The sequence below is a fragment of the Xylocopa sonorina genome, chromosome 10 (assembly GCF_050948175.1).
Source record: "Xylocopa sonorina isolate GNS202 chromosome 10, iyXylSono1_principal, whole genome shotgun sequence".
Lineage (NCBI taxonomy): Eukaryota > Metazoa > Arthropoda > Insecta > Hymenoptera > Apidae > Xylocopa > Xylocopa sonorina.
This window is the reverse complement of record NC_135202.1, coordinates 6,162,432-6,178,426: the sequence shown is the minus strand read 5'-3', so window position 1 is coordinate 6,178,426 and position 15,995 is coordinate 6,162,432. Positions and strand designations below refer to the sequence as shown.

General features: G+C 45.1%; 1 protein-coding gene across 3 annotated transcripts in view; it reads left to right on the top strand.

Annotated features, from left to right (window-relative positions):
• LOC143428444 (uncharacterized) overlaps positions 1–15,995 on the top strand; it is a 35,053-nt gene that overhangs the window by 14,831 nt on the left and 4,227 nt on the right. Inside the window, exons 2-7 of one of the 3 annotated variants that reach the window (XR_013102424.1) lie at positions 7,576–7,915; positions 8,878–9,118; positions 9,608–10,292; positions 10,377–10,890; positions 10,969–11,103; positions 11,297–11,534. Coding sequence is in view for 2 of the 3 variants with exons in the window: in XM_076903313.1 (XP_076759428.1) it covers positions 7,576–7,915; positions 8,878–9,118; positions 9,608–10,292; positions 10,377–10,890; positions 10,969–11,103; positions 11,297–11,443 (2,062 nt within the window). In the remaining variant the exon portion in view is untranslated. Of the gene's footprint in view, positions 1–7,575; positions 7,916–8,877; positions 9,119–9,607; positions 10,293–10,376; positions 10,891–10,968; positions 11,104–11,296; positions 11,566–15,995 lie in introns of those variants that run through there. The other 2 variants (XM_076903314.1, XM_076903313.1) reach the window with 2 other exon arrangements.

Here is a 15,995-nt window from a genome sequence, read left to right as displayed (position 1 = left end):
CACAATTACAAGTCGCGCGCAAAAATTACCCGTCCCTTTTGGGTCACAAGGACTTCATTATCATCGCGTACACAATCTGTACGGTACTTACCATACAATACCTTCGTTCATATCTGTACGCACTCCAGCCTGCTGTTATTAACACGTTTCCTTTCCTTTTCTCCCCCTTTCGGCCCCGTTCGTCTCCTTTTTTCCCCTCTCGCGCGCAGAGGCGAAGGCTTATTGCCGCGGTAATTCATGCCATTTCGTTGAACTTGCACGGCGAGCAACGATAAACCATCAAGAAAACGTACGGGACGGTGTATCTTTATCGCGATAGTTTGGCTCCATTGTTGAAACTTTCCTTCGACGGGTAGGGACGAGTTGAATCGTCGAGTCCCGTTCGTGGAAAAGTTGTCGCAACTTCGTATTACCGGCTGTGTTTTTTCACTCGCCGATAATCGTTGGACGGCGGGGTCACCGTCGAAGAAGTTTTAAAGTGAGGAAAAGGGAGAAGGAGGAAGAAGAAGAAGAAGGAGGAGAAACTCGAATCGTGTCGTTGATTAAGTGTAGCGGCGGTTTAGAATTGTTTCAGGAGGGGGTGGAAACGAGGGATGGGGTGGATGTCGACGACCGTGGTTGCGTATTCGTTTTTACGTGTTATTTATCAAAATCCACGGACAGTTGTGTCCGCTGTGTTTATTTTTCGACAACGAGTCGCTGGTCGCGAAATGAGTTGCATAATTATTTACGAGCCGTTTCGTGGGTGACGTTTGAGGATTATTCGATCGTGAGACGCTCCGCAGTTCGGTGACACTCTGAGCTATTTGTCAGTTTCCTCGAAACGTATTGTATTTCGAGACACTCGAGGCGCACCGTGCGAACTGTTAAAATTAATTCAAATTCATCTGTTCGAGCTCTGAGTCGCGGCTACGCGATTGCACGGGACACGTAGGCAATATTCACAATGTGGGTAATAAAGAGAGAAAGTGTCGGGGCTTGCGTCATACTTCTAAAGGCCCATTCTGCGCGACAGCTCGCGTCAGAATTAAAAAGGAGAAAATTAATTGGACGCCGTGGAAAAATTCCCTCCGAAGGCCTCTGAAAGCGTTTACTAATTCTCGTGTAGCCGTCGTCGCGCGTGCGATATGGTTAACCGCTTAAAAAAAGAAAAGAAAAAAAGAAACATAAAATCCAAGTGAACTTTCGATCCCTGTACACGAATAACTAAATAAATCTAACTTTCCTGTGAGATTCTCGAGGAGTTGATATTGGTCGTAAACGAATGGTAAAGACACTAATTTTGTCACGAGAGAAGCAAAACAATTTACGATGACGCGGGAATTCAGTTACCAAGCTTTTTTTAGACCCTTCGGTATTTTAAAGCATACATTAAAATTGATCCCAGGCGAGAAGGGGGAAGAGTTGGCTGACAGAGTGATGGATCGCTCTAAATGCTTCGATATATCCGTCAATTACTTAGAAATTGCGTCACGGAGGACAGTTTTTATTAAATAAAAACACAGTGTACTAGAAATACCGAAAAATGTTGCTGGGAGCAAATTACAGTAATCAGACTACAATTACGAAGGGAATACATTTATGCATCGACGCGCGATGCGCGTGGTGCCATTATAGATCATGGCCACCGCGTTCTCCAAGACGTTAAGTCACCGTGTCCACCTGGTATCAATGGTATCGTCGTCATCTATAAGATCCAGCCATTGTTCCACGTACTTGGAACGTTTTCCTCGAAGAAAATACCTCGTGGTCGATGCGTCGTTCCTAGAATCGTGTTCTCCAAGCGGCTGCATTCTATATTTCCACGTTCGCGAGGCGATAGGCGAACGCAGGATGGCCTACCGCGCGCTATACATCCGAGAGGCATGTACGACCAGTGTCCAGGCGGAGAACAAAGAGAGTATCGTTGATGTTTGTGAGAACGACACCAATTGCCAGGCAGAACGGCCAGCGGAGAGGTATTCCAGACAGTGTACGAAGTGGATGGCCACGTAAGCGTCGCCATGGATCGTTAAACTGAAATCTGTTATAGCAACCCCGTGCGGACGCGTTCGCAGGGTTCAACGTACCATTTTTATTCCCCTTTATTCCCCTTCGAGTCCGCGCTGTCGAAACCTGTCCGCGTTCGAGTCGAAATTTCGCTCGAAACGTTCGAAAGAATAGGGCAATTCGAGTCCAGATCGAGTTAACTTTCGGGTGGATGTAAGAGAGTTTTCGAGCTGGTTCGATTTCCTCTCAAGACTCCTCTTCTTTTGTCTGTCTTAGTTCACAGTTCGAGATTTCATGTGGAATATCGAGGAGAATAAAATCGGATTGTTGGATTCTTAATTTCGTTCGATTGAAATTTGTCTGGCCCAGATTGAACTCCGAATTTAATACGCGATGCTGGGAATATGAACGTGATTGGATTTACTTTGGCCCCAGGATCCGCCTTTTAGATTGGAACTTGTCTGCTCGCTGTGAAAATTCGAAATTTTATGCCGACTAACGAATGAAGTATAAATTCGATAGGACGATAGTAATTTTCATTGATTCCTCCTTCCTCTCTGTTGTAAATTGTATCAACGTCGATTAAGTCTGAGATTTGACACCATGGAAATAGAAGTTGAAGGGAGCTTAGTTGGTCCTCGAGTCTCCCTGAATCTTTTATTCGATTTTAGTCACCTCGATCTTCCTCGACCGACGAATTATGTCTGTCACGGTTAAATTTTCAACGAAATCTGATTTGATGTGGAATATTTCGAGAAAATTCAATCTATATTCCCTTCGATCCAATTTTAAGCGTTAATAAAACTTTGACACGTATTTTTCTCGTCTCTAGTGGTTCTCCTATATACAGAGTGCAAGTTAATTAACAACATAAGTCCAGAAATAGTGAATGTGCGCGAGAAAATAAATCGTACAATAACATTTCCTTTCACAGAGTGTTTCTCATCAATGATTCGTATATTACACTGAGTAAATTAAGTAATTCATGTTGTACCGTGTGTATTTTTATCGAGATGCTCGAAGGAACGTTTTTTAGGCCAGCAGTGGGATGCGTTAATTGTTATTGCAAGTTCCATTGAAGGATCGTTCGATACTTTCATTTCAACGTTTCTACACGTTTAAATTGTTGCACATCACCCCACGGTTTTATGTAACCGCTCGGTTGCGAAGCCCCGCGCCGATTTATACACGAGTAAAAGCGTGGAACGCGCGTCACCAGGTGTATCGTTCAAACCGGTTAACTCATTACGATTCATTATTTTAAGGAAAAATAAATAGTCGGTTTTACGACGCGCAGTGTCGAGATTATCGGGAAGCTCGACAAAGTTGCACGCGAGCAGCTTCCATTTAATGACCCAATAAGGACGAGCAGCATTCTTAACTTTCGCGAACGGATATCCACGCACACGGTTTCAGTGTAAAAAACTCGAATCAGAGTTCCATGACTGAAAATTAATTTGTCACAACAATATCGACGGTCCTTTCTCAAACATTTATACCGATTAACGTCCAGCCTGCGTCCTGATGCCCTTATACAATGGTGGGCGCAAAGCAACCCCTTTTCTTGGACTCACGTCGCACACTGACACTTGGTATTAACACGAACACGTTAAGTCGGTGAGATTCGTATCGCGGTTCTGGAGACGCGACATACCTTCGCCGAGGTCTTACGGAATTTTTCCCGTGTTAATCTCGCAGGAGAGGATATCTCCCGTGCGAAGTCGGGACCCTGGAAAATTTCTACGATTTCTCGAATTCCCTGCGATCCCAGCTGGCACGCTCGCGGATTCCCCTGGCCTCTCGCGATGCGTACCCGTGTCATCCGCCGGCTGAAACTCATTACTCATTTCTCGTAGCGTGTCTCTAATTGCAGCTACCTTAATTGCTCACGGCACCGCGTAACGTAGGTGCCCTGGGAAACGGGGACGTCATAAGACGCCACGCGTGCGGATAAACAATAAACGAATGGCCTGGAGCCCGCTCGCTCTCGCTTCATTGAAAAAAATCCCTACGAAACGACGGGACCGCCTTTTAAAAAGCACGCGGGACCTTCGAATCGGGGACAGTGCTGGCGGAGATGATTTTCCTCCCTTCGAAACCGACGAAAGCAGTTTGCGAATGAGACTTCATTTTGGAGGAGGTTCTCAGTTACACGAAATAATTGTTTTAAATTTGTATATACTGATGCGATCGTAAAACTGACAAATGTTTTATATATTCTTCCTCTTGCACACCCTCGTGGCGTCATTTCGATCGACGTTCTTAATCTTCGTGAAGATTAAAACACAGCTTGCTTCCATCCTCTTCGAACCGTTTTCCTCCATTGTAAACCACGAAGGAGACCAGAGAATTGTGAACCGATGCTCGCGAAAATAATCACGGAGATAGCACACACGACCAACCCCCGAAAGAGCCGAACCGCGGTTACACATATCATCTCAAAAGCAGAGAAGAGAGAGAGAAGAGAAACGTCAAGAAAACACCAAAAGGAAAACGAAAAAAAAAAGAAGAAGAAGAAAAAAGAGGAGGAAGACGAAGAAGTGCACTTTCTGTAGTACAACCTGGAAAGATTCCATCCCCCTCGTCCTCCTCGTCTACCTGTTTTCATCAGGCTGGCCAGTCGACGGGCCGCCTTTCATCTAGAATTCTCATTCGCTCGCGAATTTTCGACGATATCCCCGTATCGAAAAGCCGGAAAATATTAATGGATACACCGTCGGGGCTGTCGCTCATTGTACGCCCCTCTCGAATCAATACCACGGCACGTTGCTTGCTGGCTGCTGGTTGTTATTCCCGTGCACGGAACAGGCCGTGGGCTGCCTAGGCGATGCCTGGCTGGCTGGCCACGCTCGTGGCCAACTACGTTGCCCAATAATCTTTCGACCAGATGGTTTTCGACGTTATGAAACCGCTGGACCGCGGTCAGCCGGCCCGTTTTTGCTCTTTCGACCCGTTCAGCCCCGCTCTTTTGCCTGTTGCGATCCTGGAAAACTCGTCTTGGAGAATTGCGACCGGTGGTGGGGCCCTCTTTCGACCTCCACCGGTTCGTTCTTGACGCGAGCTGATCCTCAACGGGGTGGGATTCTCGAGGAGTTCGCGCCATTTCGATTTTCGTGTTTGTCCGTGTTGAAGTTTTCTGTTAGTGCCATTCGAAGCGTGATAATGCGAGACGCGATGCTTGCAAAATGTTGGGACACGGGTTAGACCCTCATTCAGGCCACGCTGGCTACGCGACGTTCGTCAGTGAAAGTCTCTCAAGTTTTCGAATAGAATACGTCGTGTGACGATGAAAGGTTTCCTTTTTTTTTGTCAAGTGTTTTTATTTCGCGTTCCATATTTGTGGCAGCTAGCTTGCTCGAGGCTAGTCGATAGAAGATAATAAATGTAGTAAAGGTAGCATAAGAATCGAGGTCATCCTTATCATATTCAAGTCATATTTTGATATACCAATGCGCTTCTGAAAAGATTGTATTTTAGATACACTGTGCACGATTTATATTTTACAGTCGCGTTCTTTTTTTTTTTTTTATTTTATCGCAATAGTTTATTCTCTAATCGCGATTGGGAAATTCTTCGACGGCGAATCAGATTGCAACCAACGTCGATTACCCGCATCGGTTGACGTCACGATTTAAAGAATTGATAACTTTAACAGGTGAAGCCAGTTACCTTAAATTATGAACACCTTTCTACTCGCGAGGGATTATGAAACATCTGCTGGCTTTTAATCCCCGTTAAATCCCTGATGTTTAATACACACTGTTCGATACTTTATTTCGTCGACCAAAACTAAAGGCAGCAAAACACGAGAGCACGTTACGCAATTAATTTCCCTCGTTCTCCGGTACAGAGGCGAAACGTTGCGTCTTCCTACCACTATTTCGACAGGAAATTGAAAGGTGGGCCGGATAAAGGTAGCAAAAATCTGCTGCGTTTCGTGCCGACTAATTTTTTCCAGAGCTCCCATCAGTTTCAGTCACGAAATCGTAATCCGGACACAATAGACCGAGGAGCCGAAACAAAGAAAACACCGCAGTCTCTCAAAATGCAAACATTTTCTACGGTCTCGGTTTATTTATCCGGGTCCTCTCCTAATTTTCTTGAAAAATCTAGAAGATTTCGCCGCTGCCCTCGCGTCTGCTAAAATTCGTTATTTCTTTTTTCTTTTTTCGTCTTCCTCTTACTTATTTATTTATTTTCAAACGGCTCCTCCACGTCGAGGCTACGGTCGCGAAATCGCAATCCAGGCACAATGACTTCACTGTGCTCGAGTGTCGGTTTTATACACTCCCGCTGGAAAGTATTCGGACGCCTGCACAATTGCAATAAACAGTCGGTTTGTTCCTGCAAATTCTCGTGTTTGCAGAAGCAGCTTAGAGTAATGAAAGGCAAACAGAGAGGGAGAGGGAGAAAAGGCATTTATCTTCTTGGTCAATAAGCGAATTTGCGTGCTCAGAACGCTGTCGCGGAGAAGACGATGTTGGCACGATGTACATAATAAATACACTGTAATTATTTTAATTCGACGCTGCAGTGATATTGATGAAGCGGTATGAAACGTTTAAATAACAACGATTGACGTAAATGTAACAGAGAGAGAGAGAGAGTGATTCGTGTAGAATGTGCGGGTACCATAATACTTTTGAACGGATGTGTACGCTTAGTGATGTAGCCCCGGAAGGCTATTATGATGATAGTACTTTCATTACGAAAGGTCTTCATTATCTTACCACGACTCGATCTACTGGGATCGATATCATTTCCCTTTTACATTTCATTAAACGCGCGTATGGAACACTATGGTGATTTCAGGCTCAAAATGATTCTGTGTTGGATTCGTGGTTCTTGTTTTTTTTTTTTTTTTAAGAATTGTTACGTGGATAGATTGTGGTGTATCACATTTAATTTTGATATAACGATTTGTAGATAGATGTTTCGTTTATACTGGTCGTTTGTCAGTTGAACGTGGGCAGCTCGATACGTACTTTAAGCTATTAAACTCGGAAAGAAACAGCTTGTCAATGACCCAGATATCCAGGAACGTAACGTTCGAATTCCCAGTCCGCCGACTCACCCAATCGATCCCTCTTCTTCCACTCATACTAAATCCTGCTGATAAAAGGTCCCAGGAATGAGGTAAGGAAGAAGGTGAAATCCTGGAAATAGAGGAGAGCACCTTGATATTAAATGGAGTAAAGCACCTTCGATGGAACGTCTCACTTCGAGAAGCTTCTCTAGAATCTTTTAAAATAATACAATAACGAACATTTAAATACCTTCTAAGAAATATTCTAATCAATATTAAAACCGTTGACTCCAAAATAACGTCTAAATACGTACATATATTAATTTCCATAATCTTATTCTAAAAAATTTCGCCTGTTTACAATTCTGAGAAGAAAAGTTACGCTAAGAGTGACATTGTTTGAACAAAACGATAGAATTTCACCGGAAATTTAATATTTCTAACACTTTCTAATGGGTTGCAAGGTTCATGCGACGCAGCTGGGTTAGACTAGCAATTACCCCCTCTTCTGTCTATCAATTGTCCATGAATGAAATTTTGCGACGCTGATGGATTTTCAGAGGTCTCCCGTGCGGCGTGCAACCCCCGGAGCCGGTGCCAGACCCCGATGGCGACAAATTGGCCACGATCGCCGCCCGTTTCAGCTACTTCCAGGAGAGGAAGAGCACGCTGGCCGCGGCGAAAGTCGATCTCCGTAGGAACATCAATCCGCCAGCCAGGTACAAGAATGCACGGCCAACGGTCAGGCTCAGGCCGCGCCAGGTGCTCTGCAGCAAGTGTAGATCGATCTGCAACGAGAACAGCGAGAACGTGGACGTCAGCAGGAAACGGAAGCACGACGAGGTGCAGCAGGAGCAGCAGCAACAGCAGCAGCAGCAGCAGCAGGCGCAGCAACAGCAGGTAATATTCTTCTAATTTGGGGAAACGAAGGGACGGGGGCTGGCTCGGCTCTAGGCGGTTCCTAAATTTTAATTAAAATTTTTTGGAGCTCATAGCGAATGTAATTTAATAATCCGGTAGAGCGTGCGGCTCGTTTAAAATAATTGAACCTTTCTCGTTTCGGTTACTCCACGTGCGAACATTCTTGGCTTCGATTGTATTTAATTAGCCGTTTTTTGGTTATACACACCACCTGTCTCTTCGATTCTTCTTTTAGTTACTTTTGGGAAGGAGGTATCGCCAATGGTGAGGACGCGTTACTGTTTAATATTTAACGGAGTTCGTTGGCGTTAATGCCTCGAATGGTAAGAATCGTCGAGTCTGACGTTGATCGAAGAAAGTTTCGAAGACGTAGGGAGTCCGCGCGGAAGGATAGGGCAAATTGTGTTTTAGCAAAACTTGAGCGCGACTGAACACGCGAGACTGCGAGGAAGAAAGTCACACGATTTCGAACTGGAGGAAAAGTGGCTTAAAGCCGTCGTCTTACCAGGCGCACTTACATTGCGCGAGTTGTTTGATTCTGGCGTGGCAACTCGCCTCGCAACTTCTTCCTGCTTTGGCGCAAAGTGTTCTAATGGTACATTTAATACTGCCATTTCCTCGCGCGGTGCTCGCGTCGGACTTAAAGACGCTTTATTTGCTGGCTCGTCGTCAGAAGGAACTTTCGTTGCAGCGTTTCAGGTCGAGATTCATATATTCGTGACCCTTGTCCAATGTTCTCGAATTTTAGCGAAACAATGCTGACAGATAATGATAGGTGAACGATTTTTATCTCAGTAGCATCGACACGCTGCGCGAGACACGTGGAAGTTGATGTAAATAACGTTAAGCTGCGAGGCAACCTGCGTAAAATTACAAACGGCATAGTCGTCAGGTGTTTTTGCACGCATCGATAAAAACGTTTGACGTTTCGATTCGATTAGGTCACGGGCCACGGGTCCACGAGAAGAAGTGATCGCCGTTGCGGTCAGCAGCCGCAAAAAAGTTCGAGGATACTGTTCTCCGAGTGCCAGCCTGAGAACATCACTGTGTCGTCTCATCAGGCTGCGAAATCCTCGTCGTCCACCGCTTTGAGCCCTGACTCGTCGAAGCTTGGACCATCTCTCATCCCGAAAATCTCGAGACTCCAACCGAACGAGATCAACAATGCCATGCAAGGAAACGGTCAGCGTTTTTCCATTTTCTCATTCGCCCCTGCTCGTAACCGAAAACATTGTACGATACATATTAAAAAAAATTTGGGACGTGTATTACGCGCTGTTCTGTTGAAAATCGACGTTCGTACTCGACGTGGCTCGAACTTTTTCTCGCTTCCTTTAGGATCACTTTAAATATAAAGCAAATGGTACGGTAAGGTTTCGTCGAGTTATTGATTCTTTCTTTTTTTTTTTGTACACGCTGTTTCATAACACGCGGTCTTAATCTCGTTGAAACTCGCCCTCGACGAAAGTGCTTGAAGCAACCACCTTAGGCTTCGATAGTAGGATTATGTAAGGCCAATTTGCAAGTAACGAGATTGCACGCGAGACACGTAGGGACTGTTTGCCGCTAGCCTGCGATTAATTAACTGTTCACGCGCGGCAGAAATTCGGGTACACCCTGCTCAGTGAAGCGTTCACGTAAAACCGTACGGATTTCGTTTCTCCGTTACAGAGAAAGTGAAAATAGGCCAGTCCTATTGGAACAATAGAGCTGACGAGGGCGACTCGTCGGCGAACGCGATGGAGCCGACGGAGGAACGTATGGAGTCGACGGACTGCGACAGCAACCCGTCGATGGCTTACTGTGCCACGCCCAGGAGGCTCAGCAGCTCCTCCGTCGAGAGCGCGAAGATCCCAGAGGAAGAGGAGAAGAAAACGTTCGCGGCGGCTGACTCGACGATGAGGCCAAGGACGGGTCGTGTGCCGCGGAAGAAACGATCAGTGGGCTCCATGGAGGATCTGTGGGACGAGACGGTGTTCGAGGACCCGACGAGAACCGCGAGGACCACGCCTGTGATCAAGATCTCGTTTGGCGCGCAGGGCGAGGGCACCGTTCTCAAGATCCCCGCGAAAATTCAGGACCCAGAGTACGAACAGGAAACCGACGAGGCTGAGGACGCTCAGACGGAGACGGAGAGGGACCCGTTGGAGTTGCCCAGGAATTTTGATAACGAGTACGATTACCGCGAGGACGGAGAGGAAGATGGACAGGAGCAAGTGGATCCGCAGAAACAGGGCGTGAAGGACGCCAGTGCTAAGGCTGCGAAACGCGCGCTGAAGAAAGCCAAGAAGGAAGCTAGGAGGAAGATGCTAGGCGGAGTTTCGCCAGCGAGATCTCCCTGCAATGGATCGCCACGGTAAGATGTTTGGCTGATCGAATGTACGCGAGAACTTCGCGATGAATGTCGTGCATTGTAACGAGCAAAGTTTCTTTCCTCCAGGTACAATCCCACGTACGACACGTTGTCGTATCACCGGCGCAAGCATAAAGTGAAGCATAAAAAGAAGCACAAGGAGGACCGGAAGCACAAGAGCCAGCAGGCGCAGCATCAGCAGCAGCCTTGTCTGGAGTCTGGTAGCACGGAGAACCAACAGAACTGGAACGTCCTACCGGGCAGCGAGTCGTACACAGCCATAAAGGAGCAGTGCCTCAAGCAGAAGCTATCCATATCTCTCAAGAGATTGAACACGAACGCTTATGCTAGATGTGATTATCCCGTGAGCAACTCGTCCGGGTGCAAGAGTCCTGGCGCCAGCAGCGACGAGCTGAGCGAGCAAGAGCCCGAGGTGGACGCGGGCGAAACTGCACCGGACTTCCCGCCACAGTCTCATCCTTTGATGATGCGCCTCGCCGCGACACCCGTGGAGCATTGTCTCACCGCCAATGGTAGACGGATGGACGTTGGTGACGTGGTGTGGGGGAAGATTCACGGGTTTCCCTGGTGGCCAGGAAAAGTAGGCATCGAAATTTTGCTCTTCGTTCTTGTTCAAACTTGCTGTTACTCCAAAAGTGTGCACGATTCGTTCTTCCAGGTCCTCAGCATCACAGTCTCGTGTAAAGAGGACGGCACATCATCCGGGCCGCAAGCTCACGTCGCCTGGTATGGTTCTTCGACAAGTTCTCTTATGTCGTGCGACCAGTTGAGTCCATTTTTAGAAACATTCAAGGTAACTATCCGACACACATCTATCCGTTGGAAATGTTTGTCGCGTCGTTTCAATATTAAACGCATTATCATGCGCGTTGGTACACTAGGATAGTCGCTCCTCTTGTAATAAGAATAATTTGAAGGAATAAGTGTACCAGAATCGCCAATTTGCTATTTGCGTAATCCTTGACCCGGTTCCCCGGCCGTTTCAGACGCGGTACAACAAGAAGAAGAGAGGTCCGTACAAGGAGGCGATACGACAGGCGCAGAACGAGGCCCGAAGTCAGATCACGCCTAACTCGACGAGCAGCGTGCTAAACGTGTGTGGCTCGCCGCGCGAGGTCAACGTTCTCTCCTAAGGGAAGGTGCACGCCGCTCGACACCATTCCTTTAACTGCCGGGTATCCGTCTGCGGAAGTATTAATTCTAACGGCGGATCGAACACGTCATGTAATATATAAAAACAAATTTTTGTACATAATTGACCTTAGCATTAATATGGGGATAGCTCTTTTCGATCGATGTTCTAATGTTCAGTTCAGCCGCGCCTGCTGTCGTCGTCCGCGTTCAAATAATTGACTAAGCCTGGCTGCTGACGAGACGTGTCACGCTCGTTTTTTCCTCATTACCCACGACCGTTACAGCGGTATATTGAATCGCGCGAGGATGTGCAGAGGAGAGACGCCACGAGAACCAGCGTATCGCGCAGGGGGGCTAGCAGCGAGTTAGCGAGCTGTCCCGGTGATTCTGTCGCTGCATGTGATACTAACATAAATACACTGTGACGGGCGTCTAATAAGAAACGGAGCCAACTAGTGCCACCTAGGTTCACTTTTTATCGCACTGTAGTCGCCGCAGCGAATTCGTGTTAGTGTCACATGGCGCGACAGAATCAACGAGACAGTCTGCACATGGCGGTTATTATTTTTAAGCGCTGCGTGCGAGATGCGTCGCCTGCGTGTCCTCGTACGATTCGACGGAACGCTGAAAGGCTCGGTTACGGAATGAAAACGCGCGAGACTGCTCGCTCGTCTGCGCCAAACTGAAAGGTCCGCGCAGATCAATGTGGCCACTGTGATATTGGGACATCGCGTCCTTATTTTTTTCCCGCAGATCTGTCCCTTTTTTCCGCTCGCTAAAACACGAAGCCAGAGGCACGCGGGCGTTAAAAAAACGAGCATCGCGATGGTAATATCGCAACGTTCAGATGTTGTAACCGCAAGGCTGTGGTATCGTGACGCGCGCGTCGAGCGATCCAAGATCCACGTCCGTCTCCAACGTCCGCTTTTTCAACGCTCCTGTGATGTCGGTCTAAAAATACGCGTACGCGTACTTTTTCCACGTAAGACCTCTCGTGTCCGCGTTGGTTCGCGCGGACCTTACAAGCCCAACGGTGACATCGACGCTGAATGAAGTTTACTGCCATCACTGGCGTGTTTCTCTTCTTTCTCTTTATTTTTTATCCTCCGCTTTTTATCGAGCCGAACACTTAGCGCGTAAGGAATATTTAGATAGGGCATAATCTCTAGAGATGACACGTCAGCTCTCGAGAAAAATAATTTCGTACTAAAAATACGACCTATCATCTTCGATGGCTAAACACAGAGACACACGTTGACACATGTTGACACATAATTACAGACACGTACACGTATAACACGGGTGTCGTCACCGATGACTTAGCGATGCTCGTTTACTTAAATTTCCTCGTATGCGCGTATGTACATGTTACACACACGTATATAGATTCACACGTGTATATTTGTATTAACGGTTTCATTGTGATCATATCGGATCGACGACAAAGTATTCGTACTTTGCTCCTCCAATGCGAGCCGTCGATCGTCTTTCGTTAAGGGAGGGCTGTTTTTTCGCTTGTCCAAATTAATTGCGTTTCGCGCACGCTAGTAGAACAATCAACGAATGGGATTCTTCGCAGCGTTTTACAATCTGTGTGTTATCTAGGAAAAAAGTCGAAGTTGAGCGCGTGACAGTGAAATACAAACGCGGAAGACAAGAGTTCGTAACGGGAAAATTATTTTTACCAGATATTATGTCTGACGCATCTGTAACACGATTGTTTCTCTTAATAGTCTATCGCGTGTCTTATTTAGTCCATCGTATGGTTTAAAATAATTTAATCGCCACGCGCAGCCTGGTTTCCTCTTATCGTTCGTCTAAATTACACATCACACTTTTCCAAGCATACTCAACGATCGAAGCGAAATTAAGCAGAGATTACTAATTCATTGCTCAAATTACAAGACACGTTAGAGTTTCGAAAACGTATCGATCGATGAGTTCGAACTGTCTGATCGATCGACCGGCCAAATTGTTTTTAGCAGCGTACAAAAGTGTTCATGCGTATAATGTGACCATTTGAATAAGGCATCGCGGTTTATAAAACACGATCTCGCGTTTCTTCGCTCATATTTTTACGATCACGCGTTCAGCATCGCTCGCGAGTTTCGTTTACGCTTCGTGCCAACACTGCCAAGGATTGACCACCTCGTTTTTTCTGTCTTCGTTCGAACGACGATCCTTGTCCAGCGGACAATTCCGTGGAAATTCTGAATTTCGATCGCCTCGCGATCAGTCATAGATTCACCTTGTCTGATTTTATCTTCTATAGATAAGAAACAATCGAAGTTCGTCTGTATCCACTTAAACAGTCATCACTGTCGTCTAACGATTTTCAATAGGTCCAAATGTTCGTAGACGTTTCATTCTCTTTGCCGTTCGATACTCTTTCTTTCTTTACCCTTTAGTCTTCGTTAATTTTTAAAACAATTTCCAAATTTCTCAAAGGATAGTATGTGAGTTGTGACAAGTACTTAGAATATCTTTCTGAATACTTCCGTTTTCTTCTTCTTCTTCTTTTAGCTCTTTGAATATCGAAAATATCTAACACGACGAAAACAATTGCTATATATACATATTCATAATTATTTAATGATAATTCAGAAAAGTGATATTGATATTAAAGAAAAAATATATTCCAGAGGGGGATGCGATAGGGTTACACAGAGTGTTAACGTCGAAGATTCGTCACTGCCTTATAATGAAACTTCTTCCATTTTTAATTGTTCGTACTATCATTTTAATTAGTTCGCATGTCAAAATGCTACGATGATTTAAAAAGACACTTCGAGATTTAATTAGAGAGAAAGAGAAAGAGAGAGAGAGAGAAAGTCGAGAACTCGTACAATTTACAAGAGCGAAAGTAATATGCTGGGAAAACCGGAGGATCGTGACGCGACACGAAAATCGTCAATATCGCGATATCGAATCGTTATTTCGCACGATATCAGCAGTCATCTGCGACGTTTGCTCAACGCTCGAGCGTTTCATCAAATCTCGAAGCTGTTGCTGGCCAGACGATAGATTCCTCTCGTTTCCACCCCTCCCGTTCTATTCACCCTCGAACTGTCCACCCTCTTTTCGATTTTCAAATGAGACGCGGAGGTCGCTCGAGATATCGACTCAATGAAATCTTCGATACGCGTGCCAGCGATGATTTTATGGAGTACGTGGAAATCGCGAGAAGAAACTGTACGCTTAGATGAATTTGTTAAAGGGAAAAATGATAGAAAAAAAAAGAAAAAAAAAGAGGATAGTTATCGTGTGAGGATGTACGATTCGTTTAGATAGATAGTACTCGATGTGCAGGTAGATATTTTCGTTAATCGATCGTAGGCTTCGTAGTTTATTAATCGACGATTAACAAGTACTCGACGATCGATTCGTTTCGAAGACGATGCCACGATCTCTGAGACTCGAGTCGAACGTTTTCACGCTAGCGGACGCGTGATGAGAAATGGTAGTTTTTTTTTAAATAGAAGAGTGGTACTAATCGAGAATATTTTTATTGAATTATCTGAGAAACATTTTTTTATATTTTTTATGTAACGTATTCATTTTTTCATGACAAGCTTTGCTATTTAAAAGGGAGTATTTAAACATAGTTAACTGAACAAGTTATTGGATTGTAACATATGGGCTAGAACGTTTAATTTTCTCAAATAGCTTGGATAAAGAGATTACTTCCGAGCGATCGATTTTCCATATCTTAAATGGTACGAGTTTTATTAGAAAATTTCGGTTTCTTTTTGCCGTAAAAACTGTTGTTGATTATTATATTCCACAGACAATTTCCAATTGATTATTATAATCGTTTAGCCGAGAACTTCGCATGCTTTATTTTCAGGTTCATTGTTAAACGTTTAGCTATAAATTACGAATATACAGTTGAATTTTGCTGTTTACTATTCTAGGTGTGTAGTACGATATTATCCACTATATAATGTTAACATAAACGGTGTAAGTAGCGAACTAATCCGTATTCTAATAATTTGAAATGTTATTCAAGCGTGACACCGAGGAATAATCAGTTATTTCTCTACGTTCCCTGAATAAGTATTTCATATGTTACAAGCCAATGGGTGAAACGAGTAGAAGAACGATAATAATTTTCAATCGCGAGCTACGATCAATCCTTTGATCCTCGATGACGTATCAGGGGTTCGTTCGTTTGCTCGAAACGTCGTCTCTGTCGCGTGGACGAAAAAAAAGAAAAAAATACGAAGGAAGGAGAGAAAGAAAAAAAAATGTAGGTGCGCGCGAGAGTAATCGATTCACGAACGTTGTCCCCCAAAATCGTTCGTCGTTGCTTGTCAACGAGATTGAAATGGTACTCGCGTGTACGGGCCAGGGTGGAGGCTCAGCAAAAAAGAAGTAAGTGACAAGCGATCGATCGGACGAAAGCTAGAAGATAGATAGATGAAATAAAATAGACAAATACAAAGGATGTGCGAGTGGAATAGAGAGAGACGTATGAATGGGATATAAGAGAAGAGAGGGGGAAGAATTGAGCGAGATGCTAAGATGTTTTTAAGTAACTGTGATTTTTTC